The 21,262-nt window shown below is 40.2% G+C and overlaps 2 protein-coding genes across 3 annotated transcripts; both read right to left on the bottom strand.

Annotated features, from left to right (window-relative positions):
* Nucleotides 1–496: 496 nt before the first annotated feature.
* On the bottom strand, nt 497–9,945 carry smyd5 (SMYD family member 5). Its single transcript, XM_030062539.1, has 13 exons — nt 9,820–9,945; nt 9,407–9,515; nt 8,361–8,500; nt 6,715–6,836; nt 6,517–6,586; nt 4,909–5,013; nt 4,554–4,616; nt 3,190–3,260; nt 2,957–3,063; nt 2,685–2,741; nt 2,468–2,562; nt 1,916–1,986; nt 497–1,474 (listed from the first exon to the last, which is right to left on the bottom strand). Exons 1-13 carry the CDS (start codon nt 9,910–9,912, stop codon nt 1,330–1,332), a joined length of 1,248 nt encoding a protein of 415 aa, XP_029918399.1. The 5' UTR covers nt 9,913–9,945; the 3' UTR covers nt 497–1,329.
* A 1,089-nt stretch (nt 9,946–11,034) lies between these two features.
* Nucleotides 11,035–21,067, bottom strand: sfxn5b (sideroflexin 5b). Of its 2 annotated transcripts, XM_030062020.1 has the most exons (14): nt 20,919–21,067; nt 17,691–17,759; nt 17,459–17,536; nt 16,625–16,651; nt 16,442–16,496; nt 16,327–16,352; nt 16,076–16,129; nt 15,437–15,493; nt 14,084–14,149; nt 13,472–13,562; nt 13,111–13,226; nt 12,732–12,817; nt 12,111–12,228; nt 11,035–11,857 (listed from the first exon to the last, which is right to left on the bottom strand). In XM_030062020.1, exons 1-14 carry the CDS (start codon nt 20,982–20,984, stop codon nt 11,780–11,782), a joined length of 987 nt encoding a protein of 328 aa, XP_029917880.1. In that variant the 5' UTR covers nt 20,985–21,067; the 3' UTR covers nt 11,035–11,779. The 2 variants fall into 2 exon arrangements, with proteins under 2 accessions (XP_029917880.1, XP_029917881.1); XM_030062021.1 differs by lacking the exon at nt 12,732–12,817.
* Nucleotides 21,068–21,262: the final 195 nt, after the last annotated feature.

Raw genomic sequence — 21,262 nt, 5'->3', positions numbered from 1 at the left:
GTGGGGAGGGGACTGAGAAGGGTAACGAAGAAATGACAACCACAGATAAGCAAAGGCAGTATGGGAAGAGTATAGGTCTGTGAGTAACTTTGTTAAGACAGTTTAGCCCTGATGGCATCACTATTCAACGTCTCACCCTGTGTCTGCATTCATTATATTGCACTTGATGTTGAGGACAGACAGTGGTGCAGAGGGCAGGCATCAGCAGCAGAGCATCTAATTCATTTACTCAATATGACAAAAAGAGATATAGATATGTGAAAGTTCTGGATGTGCCACAGAAAAGGCCTAGAGCAAATGCAAATATTTGTTTTGCAAGTGCCGCAAATCAAACACTGATTAGTGAAGACACCAGATTCCATGAGGAGGCAGACAATTAGACGAGGGGTCTGTGGTTGATATGTGATGACTGATTTAATGTTGGAACAGCATAACGCTCTGTTGTAAATGCTCCTGGTATGTGCTGTATGAACCAAATAAACAACTCCACAACCACTCAGATTCAATGGTTTATGTCAAAATAGCAAAAATGGCCCCATTTGCTGTTGTGATACGATGACACTTATGATACAAGACTACTTGCATGAATTCAGAAGTCATGCTCTCTTGTGCCATTGCTCTGAATGCCACAGGAGATAATTGGGGTTACGCATTCAATATTTTCCATCTTTGTCTAACAACACTGAAAATATTGGGATTTATGATTACAGTCATTGTTGAGCAATTGATTCATGTGTGGGCAGTAGCAGCAGTTTCACCCATGTAGAGCTGTAGCTGAACAGTTTTCAATAAAGGGCAAACAGTTACTGACAAAGCAATTTTCCACTCAAGGTCTCTATATTACTGTAAAGCTTAACCTTACCTACAGGTCATATTATAAATACTGAACAGTAATTTATTTAATTGCTGGATATCTTCCATATATGACAGAACTGTAATTACAATTAGGTAACCGCATGTTATGGAAGATGAATAAAAGCCTCTCCGACACAGAATGCATAGTCTTGTAAGAAACATCTTATAAAGCAGAGCAAAAACCTGAGAAAGAATAAGCGTTCCTCTGAGCTGCAATTTGTGGACTTGGTCAGATGCATAGCCACACTTCCATCAATTCTGGGAAAACTTTTTGTGGCAGATCTATGAACTCTGGGCACAGAGTGGTTGCAGTACTTTTATAATTAATTTGTTTTCATTACACAACCAAACGTGAATAGTTTTGGTGATATGCAAATCATGCTTGAGGCTGGTCTTCACTGTGCTAGGCTTCATGGTTACTTAGTGTGGTGGCAGGAATGACAGGGGCTGAGAACAACGGGGGCAAGTCTTTCATCAGACATCTGTCATCTCATCTTCCATCTCATCGCCCTCAGTTTCTCCCTCTGCCTCGCCCTCCTCTTCCTCCTCCGATGTCAGATCCAGCTCATCCATTTGAGAGACGCACTTTGGACATGAGCAGATGAACAGGTAGTTCTCCCTGGGAAGAGAATAATGTTATTACGCAATTCACACTGTCACATCTCTAACAAGAGCTGAATGAATCACAAAGAAACAGTTTCACAGGCTGATGTTCACAAAATTGGATCCCATACGACAGGCATTGCCAACTACTTCAAATTATCATTTTTTATTTTTAATCAGCCAGTGGGAGATGGCTCCTCAAGGCTGAACATTTCCACAGGATGCAGAAAATATTTATGTTAGGAGGCTCGCAAAAAACAAACTCTTCTCTCTGAATGTTAAAATACAGATCAATCAACATGTTGATCAATGAGGGGTGTAAACACAGGAGCAGGCATCAGACCCCTGGCATCTCAGACTGCCCATTAATGCCTGGAAGGTTTCCATTGATCTAAATGGGACTGGGAACAGTATGAGCTTATCCAAGGGATTCATACTGGGGATTACAGCTGTTTACCTCAGAATTTTGTGTCTGCTATGACGGCTTCGGTCACGCTGGCAGCAGTCCAAGTAACTGATACAGATTTCCTGCAGATTGAACAAAATAAACATTTGAATTGGCTTAAGTGCCCCGACACCCCGAAATTGCACTACTGAATCCAGATGTCTTAACAGCAACATATTAGTCCCACAAACCCCTTTGAAGCTGCTACTGGTTTTGCTCAAACAGCAGAGATGAATCAGGTTTTTCAGTGCCTATTCAACCCTAAGCAGGAAGTTGCTGTGCCCTCCCATCTTTCTGAGGGCGAAATGTGGTACAAAGCACTCCAGTTTCAGCCAGTATCAAAGGAGGGCTTTGGTGTGAAACTTGAGCGGCTGCTCTGACATTACTATGGCGGGCAGATGCAAGGCTTCTCAATCTTTCTGACAGCTTGACAAACCCCCTCCAATCCTCAAAGTCTCAGCCTTCTAATACTGTCTGACAATGGAGCACACAAAGAGAGGGATGTTCTGTCCCACTGATCCCAGGCCAGAATTTATCGCCCCAAACCCAGAGGTGTCCACTGACCTCTCCTGGGTTGATGTCACTAAGGGCACTGAGGTGAAGCAGGAAATTGTTGTCCGGGAAAGATGCCTCTGCGTTTGGTATGCAGCTGTGGTTACCTGCAGAGGTGGGAAAAGCAAGAAGCAAAAAAGGTTTTCAAACTGGAGGGAAATCCTCTTGACCGGGGCAGGGTCTTTAAAGATAAAAGGGAGATCTTAACAACATGGATTGCTGAACTTACATGCGCTTTGAAGCAGGAAAAGTCCAGAACCCTCACAGTTCAGAAAGTCTCCCGTCTCTACAGAGAGAAGAGACAAATTATGTTTAATTCTGACCTTTATCACAACTGGAACACATAACTAATTCAGAATCACCGCTGTGTCAAATGTCCAATCTGGACATTAAAAAAATTTAAATCTATAATAATCCACAAATTTTACCATTGAAAAGGGAAGAAAAAAGTGCATCTACAAACATGGGTGAATACTGTGAGACAGAGACTGAAGTTGTGACCTTTCTCTATGTCCTTGTACAGCTGGTCGATAAAGGAATCCAAATGCTCCCTCTGCTGGCCAGGAAGCTCAAGTGCATCACAGGCATGGACCCACTGACTTAAAGAACTGAAATTACACAGAACAGGAAGCAAAGAAATTATACAATTTAATCAAAATGGCATTCCAGTGTTTGTCCTATAATAAACGAGATAATAAAGGATAAATAAGTGAGAGAGAGTGGTTTGTCTTTACCTGGTGCCTATTCCCTGTCCGTTGGTCCCCACAAGAGAGAACAGGGCGCGGAAACCCTCAGGAGTAAACCACTGGAAAAGAGTGACAATAATTTCATTGATCCCCATAAGGAAATTCTCTTTTCACTTATTCTCCCCATCCAGTGAGGTCAGAGGTCATGGTGAGGTTGTTGCTGCTTGCCTAAGGATGTTTAAGCCGGACAGACTGCTGACACAGTGGCTTGAAGCCTGGCTGCTCCAGTTGAAAAGGGTGGTTAACCTTTTCACTGCTCCGCTCTGCTGCCCAGGATGAAATACCATAACACCTCCAATAAAAAGTGCTGAGTCTTATATATTGCATGGTCTTCTAATTACTTCTATTTGAAAGCAAATAAACACTGGTCTCTGTTCAACATCAGGTCACAAAAGGTTTTCAGCTTGTCATTATAAATATACCTACTTCCAAAACCAAGTTTGAGAGTCAGAACTGAATGGGAATACAAACCATCTCTTGGCACACAACAGGCTGTCTGGCACAGGCTCCTACATGATTAACACGGAGAAACTTGCTGTTTCAAGCTTGCCTGCGCTTGGCTGACAAGGCAGCAACACACCAAGAGACTAACAAGACCTTTATGTTCCAAATGGTAAAAAAGGCAGAAAAATACTTATGAACAAGCTCAAGTGACCGAGTTTGGCTGGAACAACAGAACGATGTGCCTGCAAAGTTCTTGCTTTTTGGTGCTAAGCCAAAGTCTTACAGATCCAACATCCAATATCCAAAGGTAGACAGGCAGCATACTGTATGAAGGCCACTATGCCAAAACATTAACATTAGTTTGTTTGTTGACATAGCCAAAACAAATGGGGGAAAATTGTGAAGATCTACTTGCTACCCATTTACCTTTGGGTAGTGGCTGTTGTAATTATTTTAGCGCAGACGGAGCTTAAAAATAAAATCAGACACAGAATCAATGAATTACAAAAGATAAAGGATAAATGCCTGGGATGCAATTTTACTGGTATCAGTATTGGTGCCAATACAAAACCAAAGTCAGTATTGGAGAATGGAGATTTAACCCAAGGCAAATGTTTGACACCAAAATCCCTGACTATCACGTCAGAAATAAAAGCAAACTCTGGGGTTTTGGCGCAAAAAAATGTTTCAATTATTTTTTCCAATGATCTCAAACTGTCCAACCCAACACTATTAAGTGAAAGTAATGAACTGGATCTGTACTTAGCACTGGCTGATACGTAAAGTTTCAGACTCTTGTCATTATCAGCACTGACACAGTGGAATCGGTGCATCCCCAATAAATGGCAAAGCAATAACTGGAGCAGTAGATAAGTATTGAATTTGAAACAAATTATAACTGTACTTACCCGATTGAGATGATCATCATAAAGTGCTGTTGTAAAAAGGCTTTGTAGCAAGGCCAACTGTCCCTACAGAAACATTAAGTATTAGAACTGACATAACACACAGCAAATGTAATTTTGTGGAAGCCTTCCTCCAGCACAGCACCACAATGACTGCATTTTAGCATCAGGGGCCTCTGTGGAAATCAAAGCCCTGTCCGCAGGAGGTGAAAGTGTCATGCCCTGTCCAATTAGCTCTACAGCGCTGCAATTACCATACAACCCACACATTATGTCTCTGATCGCTCTGGCCTTGTGTGTAATGCACACTGCACATCCTACCTACATTTGCAGCAGAAATATGAGGATGGTGGCTTACTCTGAACTGCTCGCCCAGGAGCTTGTGGGCTATCTCCTCTTCCTCATTGGCAGCACGGCTGCAGAACTGAGAAAAAAGCCTCTGCCAACGTGATTTGTCTTGGGCCTGCACAACACACAGCAATATTCATGATAAATACAGAGTTGCATAGTGTTTATTGTTGCAATCTTGGTTACCAACATCATGTGTAATTTGTAATGAATGATGCTTGTTTAAAGGTTAATTTGTTTATTTATTTTTTTAATTTTGTGCCAGCAGTCTCAGTTGCCCCTTTTATTTAAAGTACTCCTAGTAATGTAAACTAGATGTTGGAGATTTCACAGGAATCCTTTTCCTACCTTAACAAGAAGGCATTTGCTGTCATTCATTCTTGTGTAAAAAGTAACAATTCTGATTTAGCAACAGTGCACTGATTGATTTTGTAAGTGCAGCTGAAGGGCAGACAGGGTAGAAACATTAGGCTACTTAGGCCTATGTTTCCAAAGTCAATTCACATTACGCACCTTCCAAGCCATTTTCCTCATTAATCAAATAGAGGGACTACATCATTTCCCAATTATACTGTATTTCATTTCCTTTCATGAGGAGACTGAGAACACACATTACACTCCTGGCTGTTGACTCCTCTGCCAAATCCTGTTACCCTGCAGAGCAGAGACACAACAATGCCCACACCCCGCTGGACTGCACAGTCCAGAGAGGGTAGCACTGCTGTTTGCTGCATGCTCCTCAATGTTCACCTGTGGATAAATCCAAAGATGGTGATGATGAAGACGATGATGCAGAAAAGGAGGAAAATGAGGATGGCAGACCTCCTCTGCCCAGGTTTGAAAGGAGCATTAGGGCTTGAGTGAGACCATTTATTTTTTTTCATGGATTGCTTAATCACCATAAAGATGATTTGAAATAAAATCTACAGAAGAAATTTTGTATACTGTCGGGTATCTTTGAACAGGAAGTACTAGAAATATTTAATCATTTGGATTGGATTATTTGTTTTATACTTGGTAGTAGATAGTATATAGATAGTAACAGTTATGCCCTTATCTTTTTTTTTTTTTTTTTTTTAACACATGCAGCTGGTTTTGCTTTAGTAAATCAGGAGGTTAGTGTCAATATCTTGGCAGCCACAAACACAGGCAACAGTCTCTACTGGAAAAAAAAAAAAAACTAAAAACATGTTGCATTATGAACTTTATTTCCGATCAATGTTTTTTTAATAGTGCTTGTTGCCAAGATATCAGTTTATTTGTAGTAAGATTTTACACTGTAATGTTTGTGTTTAAAGAATGACATGTAACTGTTAACTGGCATATGATGCAAAATTTTTGGGTAAAAGGTAAATTAGACAAAGACAGCAGTGAAAGAAGTATTAACTAAATTACACTGGTATTCTCATTCACAGTGGTATGCAAACCATCATGCTGTCTGCAACTCATTGCACTGCATTTATAATTGCTTCATTTTGTACATATGAATCTGAGAAGCGGCAATTTTCCTTTTAGGATTAAAACGTACTGCTACTACTACTACAAGAATGCAAGGGAAGCCAAATCAAGCATGCAATCAAATAGGAAAAAAAGGTGATGAAAATAATCTAAGAAGCACCTGTTTAACGAGGGCCACCATTCTGGCCATAAGCATGATGCTGGATGTCTCTGGGGGATAGTGCATACTCCTGCAGAGAAGAGAGGTTATCTTAATTAAGGTGAAAGGTAAGGTTAATTAATTAAGGTGAAAGCCATGTATAAAAACAAAACCTGTGTAATCAAGCAGGTTCACATGAGCAATGAACTCCTCCCTCACCTCCATGCATCTTTCAGCTTGTTGATCGGGTGGTCTGGATCCTCCTGGGAGGCACCTAGACATAAAACCCGATGGTACTGGTCTGCTGCGGCTTGTCGGCACTCACTGCTACAATACATAACCTGCAGGGGAAGACAATTCATTAAACACCAGGTGCCAAACATAATGCATACAATGAACTTGTTTTCTTTCTGACTTTCAGCCTGCAGAGCACAAGTTACTTCACCATTCTTTTGAGACCAAGGTCTTCATTAACAGCATCATCTATCATGTGTGACCTCTGTAAACAGGAAGACTGTTACACTGTTTATTATTTCTTCAAAAAAAATGTAATTACATTTAACAAACGCCAGCAATGGCACACTTGCATGGCTAAGAAAAAGCAATCAGTGAATAAATAAACTCCATGACTTTTCCAAAGTTTTTGGATATCATTTTGCATAATCTTTCTAGGACAGTTTTTCAAATTGAGGATTTTTCTAGCTTTGCCTTGACCCCAGAAGCAAAGTCAAGCTGGGTTCTCAAACCATCTGCCACGGAGGGCTGAGAGCGCTCACAGTTTGATTCCCACGAAAGACTACATCGGGTAAATTCACTGATTAACAGCAGAGGGGCAACTTCAGCTGGTGTAATATTTGTTTGAACTGAAATCCTGACTATCCTCACCCACTCAATGGCAACTGATACTCGGAAGTCAAGTGTGCACTGCTGTATTACAGTTTAGCATCAGCTCTATTCTTCAATACAGAGGGGCTTCAGGCTGCTGTTCGTCACATTTTGACACTTTTTCCCAGCAGTGCCACAGAGATTTTTCTTATCCTGATGAAAACCAGGAATGAAAACACACTGATGTTTTAGCTCATCGTTAAATAAAGACTATTACCCTATTTTAATTGTGGTGTGCCTGGAACATTGTTTTATTAAATTCCTCCATTTTCCACCTGATTCCATGAGCACCTGTTTTCTGGAGGTCTATTTCACTTTGTCCAATTGTGACCACCCAGCATTTCTCTGGCAAAATTTTCTCTTCAGTCATAACAGCAGAGACTGGAATTTTCATTCACAATTTGCCTTACCATAAAAACACTGAAGATTTTTTAAGAAATGAAATGTTTGTATATTTCCACTTTGATTCATTGAATCATTTTTTCTGTAAATTACTTCTTCAGAAAATGTCTAATGTAGCTCTGGGTTTTGTGTACCAGTTTGTGAACAGCTGTGCTGGGTCACCCTGCCTTAAAGATCTGCAAACCCACATAGAAAAGTTAGTATGGGTTTCAGTGAAGAGACTGTAATGGTCTAAATATTGATTATACTTGTATGAAAAAGGCCATATTAATTGCAAGTTGTGATATGATTCATGTTGGGAAAAGGCTATTAAAATGATCATGGTGTGATGTTTTGCTGCGGTTTGTACAAACAAACGTTTTCTTACGTCTGGAAAACACAATTTATGGGCCAGAGCATCTCTGTGCTGCCATAATACTTTACAACAATGCTTTGCCACACATTTTAGCTTTATCAAAGGTTAATATCAAGGATACTGCACTTGGCTACATTGTGATTTTGATAATATTTCAATTAACTTTTCAGCCTTACAAACAACCCCATATCCATAGACCTGAACACTTCCTGATGAGACCAACCTGGCACTGCGGACAGGCTTGGTGCAGCTCAGGTCGAACGCTGCAGAGCTCTGGGTGAGGAAGGCTGAGCCCCGGGACGCCGCTGAGCCTCCTCGCATTTTCCTCCGCCGTCTCAAGAGCACGGAGGCAGTACTCACAGGCTGGGAGGGAAACAGGAGGAGAGTGTAGGAAGAAAGGAGATGACAGGAAGAGCAAAATATCATTACAGACCATGCCAGTTCTAACTAGGGGTGTAACAGCTCAAGCCCTCAGTTCAGTTTCTATTGCAGTTTTTGGGTCACAATTTTGGTTTTGGTTCAGTGTGTTTTGTACATAAAGACAACCCAGTGTTCCAGTGTTCTCTGTAACACAAAATAACTTTTTCCATTCAGAGATTTGACCCATATGAAATCAACAAATATTCTTTCAAAGGCAAAAGTCTACTTGGACTTTTAAAACAAACAATGATTACATTTACTCATTAGTTCATCAGCTAAGTGAGTGGCTGTAAGGCTCTCATCCAGTGGATGTGTGTGTGACACTGCACTTTGTAGGGTGTGTTGTGTATTGAATGGTTCCTTTTCTCACGGTGTGGTTTTGAACTGTACTGAACGGTTCATTTTTTCCCCAATGCTTTTCAAACAGCACTATCATCACAATTTCATGCATACTGCCATGCACCATAACCCTGTTTGTGTCATCCCTCTGCCTGGCAGGGTAACTCAATTTCCTTCAAAAACTAAGAAAAAAATAATGCTAACAATGACCCTTTCAATATATTCTATGACACACAGCAATATCATTTCCAGAATTATTCTTTGATTAATTTTATTATGCTTTTTTAAATTTACTATGCAGATTATCTGTCAGGTCCATGTCACAATGAATCACCCATGCCTTCTCTGCTGCCCCTGCTGTCACTCCATGTCAAATTAATGTTAAATGCTGCAGCAATGCCCAACATGTGTGCAGCTTCCACACACCCAGCCAGCACACTGCACCAGTGTCGCATTATAACGTGGCTTTAACCCCGCCGTGCCCTGTGTTTCATTAAAAAGTGAACCCACCTCTGTATTTGTACAAAGCATTCCACAGGAACTGGGCAGAGACAAGAGGCCGCTCGATGAAAATGCTCTCTCCCTTCTTGATGCTCCTTTTGGCGAAGAGACCCTTGCCCTGGAAAATTCACAACATCTCATTCTCTCAGCTTCATGTTAGCTTGCTGGCCTGTGTTGACTTGCTTAAAACGTCAAAACTCAAGCAAAACTATTCATATGAACATGTAAATCTGACACACAGCGTCGAAACACAGCAGGGAGCCTCTCCTCTTTAATATATTAGCTGATGCTCCCTGCTGTCTGCTTCATCAGCCCTGCTGCTGCCATGCTACAGCTAACATCTGAGCCACACTGAAAACTGCACCCTTAAGCTTTTCAAACAGAACTGAGGCTGGAAAATTATCGCAAAACGTTTCCATTACCTTGACTTTGTCGATGAATTTGACTTCTACGCAGTTGCTAACTTTGCCGGGGTCCACGCAGAAAGAAAACATGTCATCTTGGGGGGCAGCCATGTTTCTGGTGACCCCTTCCCTTTCAACCCTGACAGTGACGTTATGAAGTGGAGAGCGAGCGCCACCGCCCTCTAGTGGGAGGCGAGAGAACAGCAGGCCTCTGCACAGCCAGTTTTCCACTGTGAAATCAACTTTGATACAGCTGATTAAATCAAAAATATGATGGGAAAAAAATAGTCATGTGACATACAGCAGAAATCGGGGTGTATGGAATAGGTGAGATTAAAACTAACTGTGCAATAATTCAATAATGTAATGCTATATGGTGGATGTAGGTATACTTTGACTTATTCTCAATTTATTTTTTGTATGAATTGTTGTAATATTAATGTAGGATTAATGGACATAAAAACTTCCATTGCATATAATTTTACATTTCTTCCTTTTCCCTTTCTATTTCTTACAATTTCACTTATGGTTATACATATAATTTTGATTTCTTTTGAGCAACTGCAAGTGATCCAATTTACCCTTGAGGATCAATAAAGTATTTTAATTTCTGATTCTGATTCTAATTATATAATAAAATTGTCACTAAAAACTGCCAGGAAAAAAAAAAAGTTAAAATATTGTTTTCGGTCACAGCCAAAATATATACAAGGAGTAAAAAAGCCTCCTAAAAGGAGTAAATGCAACATTAGCTAACATCACATTCAAAAATAATATGAAAGACCAAATGTAATGTCTGCCTTCCTTTCTCAGTTACTGGGCACATGATTTGTACATGAACACATTAAACATGGCACTTACAATATTAGAATAAAATAAATAATATATATAAACAAATAAAACTTTAAAAAAGTAAAAATGTATTCTGAAAAACAAAACAAACAAAAATCCCCTTGCTGAAAATAAACTGAAATACAAACAGAAAAAATAAAGACCTACAGTAGACAACATGCCGGCTTTTTTAATGATTTAACCACTACAATAAAGGCTTTTTAATATTTCTTTCCTCGTTGTCATATTTCCTGATATCTGGACTGCATGGATCACCCGCTTTTTTGAAGTAAACTGAACTACAGTTCAAATGAGCTAAAATAAAAATAAAAGTGAGGACAACCATTACAGCCAGATAAAGCAAAGGGTGCAGGTGTCTTGTCTGGTAATAAAACAAAGAGCGTCAAGAAAGATAATTTATTATATCATTTTATTCATATAGATAAAAGCATTGGCTTGTTTGACTTGCAAACATTTAATAAACTTAGTAGCATCGTTATTATACAAAGGGATAAGAATAATCATTAGTACAATAATATCCAGGTAATAATGCTATTATGTCCAAAATACTGTGCAAAATTAGTTATTCATTAGGAATATAGCAGTAGTGCAGCAATCAGTTGACATGTGAACAAACTGTTCTTCTTGGCAGTTTGGAAGAAAGAAAACATATGTGGCTACTATAAAAAAAAAAGAAAGAAAAGAAAGAAAATCAAAAAAAAAAAATGTCCAGTGCTATGTGCTCTTCACATTTTCACATTATTGTGGTTAAAGACCTTGCATGCAGATAACTGCCAGTCACCAGTTTGAGAAGTTTGTTGTATACATCTACAGTACAATCGTCACATGGGACAAATACAACCACCGTACAGTGGCTTCACATTGGCGGTGCCATCCCACGCTAATCCATTCCTATGTTGTCTACTTGGACCTCCTTCATCAGCATTTTTCTCATTACACAGAACATTTTAGTGGGGCGGCCGCTGGTTAGTGCACGATAATCTAGGTTCTGCTATGTTAATGCAGCAGAAAGTTTCCCCGTCCTGTCAGCAGGCGCCAGGAGGGAAGCCTAAGGTCTCCCTGACAGCTATTCACAACGTCGCCTCATTTACATCACATCCTCTCCTCTCCTCCTTCACGCCATCCATCATAATCCCTTGTTGTAGGTCACCACCTTGCAATCTGTCGCCATGGCGATCTCCGGCTCAAGCCGAGACACCTCAATCTACAAAAGTAAAGACTGAAGGTTAGAGGTGAGTTCTAACACCGTGATGCCGTCTTGTATCTCTGTCTCTCAGCCCTGAAATCACTGTGAGCATCATGTTGACGTGGGGAGACTCATCTGGAATAAGAAGTGAGTGGGGGAAGGCTGGGGTTTCACATGTCAAGTGAGGTATATGTAATTTGAATTCCACCACCACAGCTGGCCCCCCTAAGCCATCTGGCCCACAATCAGCAGCTACAGCAGAAGCGCCTACCTGAGACATCTGGGGAAATAGGCTGATGGCCAGAGGCAAGGAGAGGCTGAAGGTAGCGAGGCACACGGCGCTGTGGATGGGCAGCAACAACCTGCGATTGCTCTGCAGGAACTGGAGTCTACAGGGATGACAAAGTAATACATTAGCCTGGCATATGGGACGCGGTGATGCCAGAGTCAGCTTTGGACCAGTAAAACACAACATTAGCAGATTTTGGAGAAGCAGGGTTTCACCTGTTCTGCACCGTTTGTCTTGTTTCTGTCCCGTTTTTAGTCCTAGTTCTTTATGTTGCTTCTTTCTTTCTTTATCTTTCATTCTATTGTCAATATAATAGAAATAATCCTGATACTTTTGTTCCCATTCTTTTTGTGTCTGTGGAGGCTTGTGCTAGATTTTTTATATTTGAATCTAACACTGTGGCACCCTACTGCTGGATGAATATGTGGGAAACACTGTGGGGTAAAAATATGCCAGCCAGCTCTAGACAGTCTACATGAATTATTTAGTATATTTTTTGTAGAACAGAATTAAGTAGAATGGATGAATAGAATAGAATAGAAATCCTCACTGTGCACAAATTCATGTTTGCTTTTAAAAAATGTCCAGTAATTCTGAACAAACCTCTCTAGGTAGGACATAATGATGGGGGGCAGGACAAAGATTGGCATCGGGAGGGCCACACGTGTGAAGGCGGTCTCCATGATCGCCTGGGGAAAAAGATGTGAACATTGTGCATACGCATCACTTAAAAAAACTGCAGCGTGTTGGATTTAATTTCCTTCCCAGGAGATCAGACGGATAACGTAATGAGAGGCACAGACACATGAAATTAACAGGGAATCATGCAAACCTGGTTCTTCCATCAGCCCCTTTAACATCAACATAACTAAGCCGCACTGATTTGCCATTTACTCACTGAGAGACTGCAATGTATCAGTCAAGTCAATGCGTTTAAATAACACTTGTGCTGATTAAGATGAGCGTGTGCAAAGCCACTTACATGCCTGGCAGCGATTTTGGAGGATCCCACCACGTTGCCGTTATTATCCAACACATCAATACCTTCAGACAGCTCATTGTGCCTCATCAGGCCCACGTTACAGATGTTTGCACTCGCTGAGGATGGGCAGACAAAGACAGGCAGTCAGCTGTCATTCACTGAATATACATATATTTACACATATAGTTATAGTTATATAAATGACAGTGAGATTTTTTTAAATAAAACATATGAAAAATCCCCAGTGCAGAAGGATGGAGTCATGCCACTATGCTGCTATGAATGCAGCCACCAGAGGGCGCCATAATGACTGTCCGTCCCCATTCAGAATGCTGTAACAGTCAGTCCTTTGAGTTCGTACCCACAGCTGGGAAGGGGACCAGTCTCTGTATTATCATTCGGGTGGCAGGGCTCAGCTTGTTGGCCTTCTGAATCAGCACGTTCAGTCCCACCTACAACACACAACACTTTAGAGTTACTGCACGTCTGCTCACCTCTGCTAATCTCTGACCAGACCACCACCTATAGGCCTGCTACAGTGCAGTTATTGCTTCATTATTCATTATAATGTGGAGCAACCAAAACAAAATCAAGTCAGTCTTTTGAATCTCGTCTTCAAACTGTTTTCAACTGCTTTCTGTCATATCCCTTAGATTTTTAATGCTGTTTCCTTATTTACTACTGAATAATTTATTATTCAGTCATTTTTATGCAATTTCTTGTTTTTATGTATCGTTTCTTTATGCTTTGTAAAAGGCTGACAAACCAATTTAGAAAATCTGCCATCTGCAACACAGATGATGATGACAATGATGATGATGATGATGATTACTGTTATCATTACTAGCAGTAAAAGCACTAACAGTCACATGCAGAGGTTGTTTGGCACAAAACAGCTGTTTGATCACATCTCTGTGTGTTGAGTGAGAGTGGAAATCATCATCTCTAATATAGAAAAAAAAAAAAAACTCACTGCAATGGAGACAGCGCTGGTCACAGCTCCCACATAGCCTTGAAGAAACTTGGCTGTTGGAGTAGGCTGGTGTGGGAGAAAAAGAAAGTTTTCACAGAGACATATTTTCTATCATTCAGAGGGACTATGGCATCTTAAAAAGATGTTTTATGGGATGACGTGTTATGGGACAGCATTACAGGATGACAGCCAAAAACATGATTAAGTATTAGGTAAGTACTGTGGAGTGTTATAGGGAAAAATAAAAACGTAAACAAGAAGTCATTATCTAAAGGAACCAAGATGTCTAACTAGCATCATATAACAGCAACAGTGTAGCATCAGTTTACTAATTATTGGCATAAAGGCAGCACAATATAGTTTTAGAAAAAGGCAAAATATCATTATATTACAGTTATATAAAAACATAAGACGTTTTCTTTGTTTGTTTTTTGTTTTTTTGACATTTACTTAAAGCAATTATGTTTATATTTGTCTCCTTCCAAGATCTAATGGTGTTCAAGAGATCGTTGGAAATTACAAAATCAGGAGTATCAGAATATGAATTTGGAAGAAAACTCATCCAAAAGTGCATATGGTGCCGCTATTCAGTCTCCCCATGATCTCCGCAGAGAACAATAAAATAATTTATCATTTGTCTGGTCAATGACTTGTGACCAGGTGGAAGTCGCCGCAGGGCAGCAACGAAACAAATTCAAAATGTCTTACTAATGACAAAATCCGCTGTGAGGTATTAGTAACTATACTGCAAGTGTATAATATCTTTCTGTATAATGTAATGTACTAATCATGATATATCATCATATTATTAAATAAATCATATCTATTTACTTAAACAACTTATTCAAAATGAGAAAAACTAAGAAATATGACCAGTCCTAAAATCTCTACACTAGTCAGAGAATTGACTTTTGCTCCCTGTCTGCAGATCACTCAGTGGTTTTGAGCCCAAATATATTTCTGACATGCTTGTGTCATATGAAGCCTCAAGGACTCATAGGTCATCTGGTCGGCTAGAGGAGTCAGAACAGAACCCAGTGAAGCAGCATTTTATTTTATTATCCTGCAGCACAGACTGTGACAAACCTCCCAAATCACATTAGACAACCAAAACTCAAAAATCTGAACTTAAACCCTTTATGCTCTGCGCTGCCTATTCTGCCATGTAATGAAACTTGTGCTGACCTGCCTCTTTTCCATGTTTCCTTCAGATCTGTTGATTTTTCTGTAGCTGTATTATTAAAGCACTTTGAATTGCCTCTGTGTATGAAATGTGCTACATAAAGAAAGCCGCCTTGCCTCATCTATTTCCTGACAGTTAAGCTACGAATATTCACAGTGAAAAATCCCCACCTTGGTGGCATTACGGTTGGCATAGTTCACACAGGCGTTGTGACTCTGGTTCAGCCACTGTGGGAGGGAAGGAAGGAAGGAAGGAAGGAAGGAAGGAAGGAAGAAAGGAAGGAAGAAAGGAAGAAAGGAAGGGAAGAATTAAGGAGGGATGTAAGGAAGGAAGGAAGGAAGGAAAGAATGAAGGGAGGAAGGAAGGCGGGAAAGCAGGGAGGGAGAAAAGAAAGGAAAAAAGGATGAAGGAAGGAAAGATAAAAGGAAGCAAGGAAGGAAGGTGGATGAATGGAAGGAAGGATGGGAGGAAAGGAGAAGGGAAGGGAAAGAAAGAAGGAAGGAAGGACAATAGATAGATAGATAGATAGATAGATAGATAGACAAAAAAATCATTTTAAAAACAAATGTGAATGATAACAGTAAAAAAATGTGTCACTCTAATATACAAACAAAATCATCAATAGCTTTTGCATATATTTACAGTTTTACAAATTATTGGAGTTGTGGACGAACAGCGCACAAACTCCAGTTTCGAACGTGAGAAGAAAGCACTGCAAGTCCACAATAACAGTGTGCAAGTGCTTACCAGATGTTTGGAAATGAATGATAATGCAGTGTGGTTTGCATTATGTTTCCTGTTGACAGTACCTGCCATATAATGGTGGAAAGCACGGTCTGGTTTGGGAGAAGAAGGCCAATGACCTAGATGAAACCAGGGAGTTAGAGCTTATTTTCAAACAAAATAAGTCCAAAGCTGCATTTTGTCTATCCCCAGATGTGACTATAAATGAGTGTGCTGCTGGAGCAAATGAATATCTGCAAAGTAAAGTCAGTTCATGGAGATGTTTGGCAATTCACACACAAAAAATATGAGATTATGATTTTTTTATAGGACTTACAATTGGTGTTCCAAATGGTACATAACCTGCGTGTAAAAATTAATATCAGTGTTAAAACTTATGGTAACATGGGAAAAAAAAAGGAAGCTGCGAAGATCTTCATCTGACGTCATACCTGACATTCGAAATGGCATGAAGATTTTCTCTCCTGTGTCAGGATGAATGATGGCCTGCGTGCAGAGAGCATGACATCATCATCGTGCTGCCAGGAGCTTAAAGAAAACGTGTTGAATGTATGGAGGCACAAATTAATCTGGGTGAGTTATGTTATTATAAGCCATCAAACTGGTTGACTGACCTGCTTGACCTTCTGGGCTTCCCACAGCTGCCGAAGAAAGACGTGCAATTAAACAAAACAAATGAAATTAATTAACAGTTTTACATCTAAAACTGCACACATAGCTTTGTCACTGACTGGCATGAAAACATCAGTACGCTTGATTCTGGCAGCAAGCTATAGAAAACCAAATATATCACCTTCAAAGCTTCAGTGGTGAATTAAATGTTTGTCTGATTCCTTATGTTTTTATGATGTGCTGTAGGGATGTTACACTGCCAGGATCATGGTAGTGAAATGATTTGATACTAAAACAAAACCAAAAATGCAATTCAGCACTCTCTCTCTATTTAAAACTTTATACATCCATTCATATGCAAGTACTTAACCATATATAGTAAGCTCCATTAGAATAGGAATAATAAGTTACACAGTGAGGAGGTAACTGAGTAGAGTTGTGTCTATAGTATCAGTTATTGGTATTATTGGTATGGGTATTGGTATTGGTATTGCCAAGTAGGTTTGAGAACAAACAAGGAATTAGCCTTGGTATGTTAGTGCAATAGTGCAAAAAAGAATACTAAATAAATCAGTAAAATAAAATAAGGTGCAACAATGGAGAAAAAATAAAAACAGGTACTCTATTTAAAAAAAATAATTTTACATAAGAAGCTCTTTGCAGGTATAGCGCAGGCTTTATGCATAGAGTCCATATACAGCTTGCCCAGTAGCACGTAGTAAAGGTGTAAAGGCTGCACTTCCTTTTGGTATTGACTTGGTAGCTTAGTGTTGATTCTCTGGACACCCCTGGTCTGCTGTGGATCTGCATACATGACACTCACTCATAAGACTCACCTGCAGATCAGACACTCCAGGTGGAAGTGTGCCATGTTTAAAGTCATCAAGGAGTTTGATACACTCTTTCAGTCGCCTCTACAGACACACAGACGAAGAAAAGTTACATTTTAAAGATAGTAAGAGCAGCAAATTATGTGAATAAATGAGTATAAAAATTGAATAGAACTCCAGAATCTGTGTTGAAGATGCAAGTGTATTTAAAAAATTTGGCCTCAACGGTAAACATTACCTCGGACACAAACAAGGTGCTGGGGTCAATGATGTCTACAAAGTGTCTCAGCCGACCGATGAATGAACTCTAGGAAAAACAAAGAGACAAAAGTTAATTCTTAATGAGACTAGTAGACAAAAGATGGAAAATCATCCCCCCATCTGTAAATGGATAACAGATCACCAAAGTGAGTTTCTGGTCTAACTGTCTTTTCAGAAGAAAACAAAAACCCCTTGGTTATAGTGAGGATTGGGCTGAGGTTTTTCCTGCAGGCCAATCACCGGGGTTGTGGCTCCGCCCCTTGGCCCCACTTACAGTGAGGGGCTCCTTGAGTAAAGGGAAAATGAATTTTGGTACAAAATTACTGCTTCAAACCAAGTCTGACACCAACACTGTCTGCTTTACTTAATGTTTTGGAGTTAAGAGTGGATGTCTTTATTTGTCAATGTGGTTTGGTAAAATTTTTTAACCTGCATTTGAAAAAAAAAACCCTGAAAACTGTAAGCATTAACTAGCACAGCTTTACAATAGTTGACGCTGAATGTAACATCACGGGATGTGTTTCTGGTCTAGTTTGAAAGAAAATATATGCTTAAAAATAGATGACACATATTAAATCTACTGTATCCATGTGGACTTTCTAATATCATGTTTTTTAAAGGTCCAAATTATTAGAAAATAGGAACCAGGAACCCTGCACATTTTCACCATAGACAAAAAATGTATGATGTTGCTCACACAAGTCATGATGAGCTGGAAAACTCTGAATTTATTTGTATATGCATCAGTCATCTGTTAATGAAGACTAAATGCTTACTAAAGTAAAATTGCTCAGCTTAATTTTTGAAGTAGTGCAATTAAAGGGCCATTTCACAGATAAAATATAATTTTATGCATTCATAATACTGCATACAGTGTACAGTAACTGCGCTTGTTATCATTTATTGTGGGAATTACTGACAAATTCCCCAAACTCAATAAATGGATGTCTATGAACAACAGCATTTCCAAATGTCTTTGTCAAGAATGCTGATAAGAAACTATGATTAAATGTTATACACGCAGTGTAGTAAATACATTTTTTCCAAGTATCATAACAAAGTAGCCTATTACAACCACATGTTTAATGTAAAATTAATACAAATGATAGAAATGACACAGGAAGGAAACCAGCCATAGACTCAGGCGCAAGTAAAATCTGTCTTTGACACCAATTTTAGCGAAAAGACAACACTGTGTAGGTTTTTCTATCCAGAGAGGTGATTTTTTTTTTACCTCTCAAGCTTGAAACTGTTGGTCAAGCGTCCTGTTTTCTCTTCCCTTCACTGTCTAGATCAGCATGCCAAGCTAACATTGTGTGCCAACAGTCTGAAAAGGCCCAGCGGCGGTGCATGCCAAGAGTCTCTTTGGCAAACCAGATGGGCCAGAACATGGCAGCTTCAATCAGATTCCCTCCGAGCCATTTATCACTTATGAAGGGGAGGCAACCCAGTGGAAAGACAGTAAAATACACCCTTCTCCATGTTAATTATCTTTCAAGCACCAGGTCCTAATTGAAATCATGGGAAACAACCTTCAATCCTCCTACAAGGCTCAGGGAAAAGGAGGAGGAGGTGGTTGCACAGCACCTTTCTGCAAATCTCAACATTTTCTGCCGCTCCTTAATGATATGTCTGCACCTCTGACAGGCCATATGTGCTGCAGTGCTGTTTTGCAAGAACAGGGCAGAGAGAGGATCCATGTGAGGAGCCTGTTTTAATTATGCATGTGTTTCAGCTCTCCAGAGAATACACAACAAGGCTAGCAGAGATGGAGCACGGCAATAGCACAGACACACCGAGTGAGATTTATGCTGATTCTGGGACTGGCCTAATTTTAAATGCTTTGATGCAAGAAACTGAAAGTGTTACAGCACCTTTATCGAGTCACCACAGACTGCAGATTTTCAGATGGAGACAGGGGTTAGGGCTACAAGGCTCTCTTCCTGCAAATTTCAGCAGCAAGGCTTGACAACCGATGGCAAATTATGGTCATTGGCATTGTGGCTATCTCAAATTTGTGATCACATGCGCCAAATGGGTGTAAATAAACTGTTATTAGGCATCTGTGAACCATCCAATATTCTCACACAATATATGACAGGGGATTTGGGCCTCAAATTCAAACTGCAAGAGTCTTTTGTTTGGGCTCTTTGTTCTTGCACCTACATCAGTGGCCTCCATAGTTTAATCTGCATTTTGATAAGAAATCCATTGATAGTATGTCTTATCACAGGATGCAATAATAGATCCAAAACTTTAGTGACTTATTTACAAATTCCGATTGTGGACTTCGTTCTGAGCAACATCATCAAGTAAATAAGTTCTTATAGGCGGTATGCTGCTGTGCTTTTGTTCTGGATATTTTCCGGTCAGATATTAAAATCCAACCAACACCAAGTCGATCCGTGCAGTTTGAGTTAACGTGAAGGTCACATTATCTCTCACAGTTTACCAATGCTAATTCATTTCGGGATGGAAAATTGAGTAATGTGCTGAAGATAAGGACAGACAGCCCATTAATCTCACACCACAGCAAGGTTACACAGGTGACCAACAGTCTGCCAAATGCAATCCTTGAGAAACTTGGAAAAGGGCCGCTGAACTGCGCTTGGAAGTGCGTGCAAAAGATAATGACTGTAACGGGCGATATTATTAGCCGAGATTATTACGGACTAATAGCATCTTTGGAAACTTGCGAGTTTTAGGTCACAGGGGGGCGGCAATTAAACAGCTAAAATAGCAGGCAACTCCCCTAATGATGTGTGATGAAGTGTACTCAAACTGATGTGCAGACTATACTCTCAATTTGCAAATAAAACATCCTCTCCCTGTGCGTCATGGCACAGACACACGGTGTGGAAAATGTTGCCTTGTATTTACTCATCGAAAGCGCCTCTGCAGGGTAAATCCACAGTGATAGAACAATGTGAACAGATCAACACCAGCGTCAGAAAAATCAATCATCTTACCGCATCCGGAAAGTCATTCTCACTTGAAAGTTTGCAATCGGTTGTGGAAACGCGTTTAAGCCACACGGAGAGAGAAAGGCGTCGCGCATCAAAGGCAACTTTCGCCACAAAGTGTCAGCATCCAGAGCGGCCGCGGCGGAGCAGGGGCGGAGGATGGGGCTGTTTTTTTGCACCCGAAAAGCCTGGAAAACAAGTGCAATTTAATGCAAGATTAATGAGCGACAAAGACGACTTACCTGGTCGTACCGGGGTCTTCCAAGCTGGAAAGCAGGGCAAGCAGCGTTTTCCGCCATGACACCCATGTATTTATTTATTAATGAACTGAATCATGAACGGATTTTCAAGTACAGTGAACTACACTCAATGTGTAACTAGTGAAGCAACGGGTCGCAACGCGTGTCGGGAGGTGTAGTTTCCGCCTGGTGCAGCGCACACTGGCAAAGTTGAAGCACATGACTCCACATGCTGAATAATCAATAAGGTGAGAGCTATTGCATAACTGTTGGTATTGATGGATCTTGGCAGAGATGGAGGTGATGCACACTCCTCCATGAGCGGCAGATTGTCACAGATCTGCCAG

The sequence above is a fragment of the Myripristis murdjan genome, chromosome 10, assembly GCF_902150065.1.
Source record: "Myripristis murdjan chromosome 10, fMyrMur1.1, whole genome shotgun sequence".
Taxonomy (NCBI): domain Eukaryota; kingdom Metazoa; phylum Chordata; class Actinopteri; order Holocentriformes; family Holocentridae; genus Myripristis; species Myripristis murdjan.
Note: the sequence above shows the minus strand (reverse complement) of the source record. Positions and strands in the feature narration are given on the sequence as shown.

Bases quoted from the DNA above. Each gene is read 5' to 3' on its own strand.
- smyd5 (XM_030062539.1), bottom strand. From the start codon at position 9,912: ATGGCTGCCCCCCAAGATGACATGTTTTCTTTCTGCGTGGACCCCGGC. The intron at 4,617-4,908 runs GTAAGCCACCAT...ATGTTTCTGTAG, and splicing joins TCCTGGGCGAGCAGTTCAGA to GGACAGTTGGCCTTGCTACA. The intron at 2,742-2,956 runs GTCACAACTTCA...TTCTCTCTGTAG, and splicing joins GTACAAGGACATAGAGAAAG to AGACGGGAGACTTTCTGAAC.
- sfxn5b (XM_030062020.1), bottom strand. From the start codon at position 20,984: ATGGGTGTCATGGCGGAAAACGCTGCTTGCCCTGCTTTCCAGCTTGGA. The intron at 14,150-15,436 runs GTGGGGATTTTT...CTCCCACACCAG, and splicing joins CCAACCGTAATGCCACCAAG to CCTACTCCAACAGCCAAGTT. The intron at 11,858-12,110 runs GTAGGCGCTTCT...TTACTTTTGTAG, and splicing joins TATTTCCCCAGATGTCTCAG to ATTGAGGTGTCTCGGCTTGA.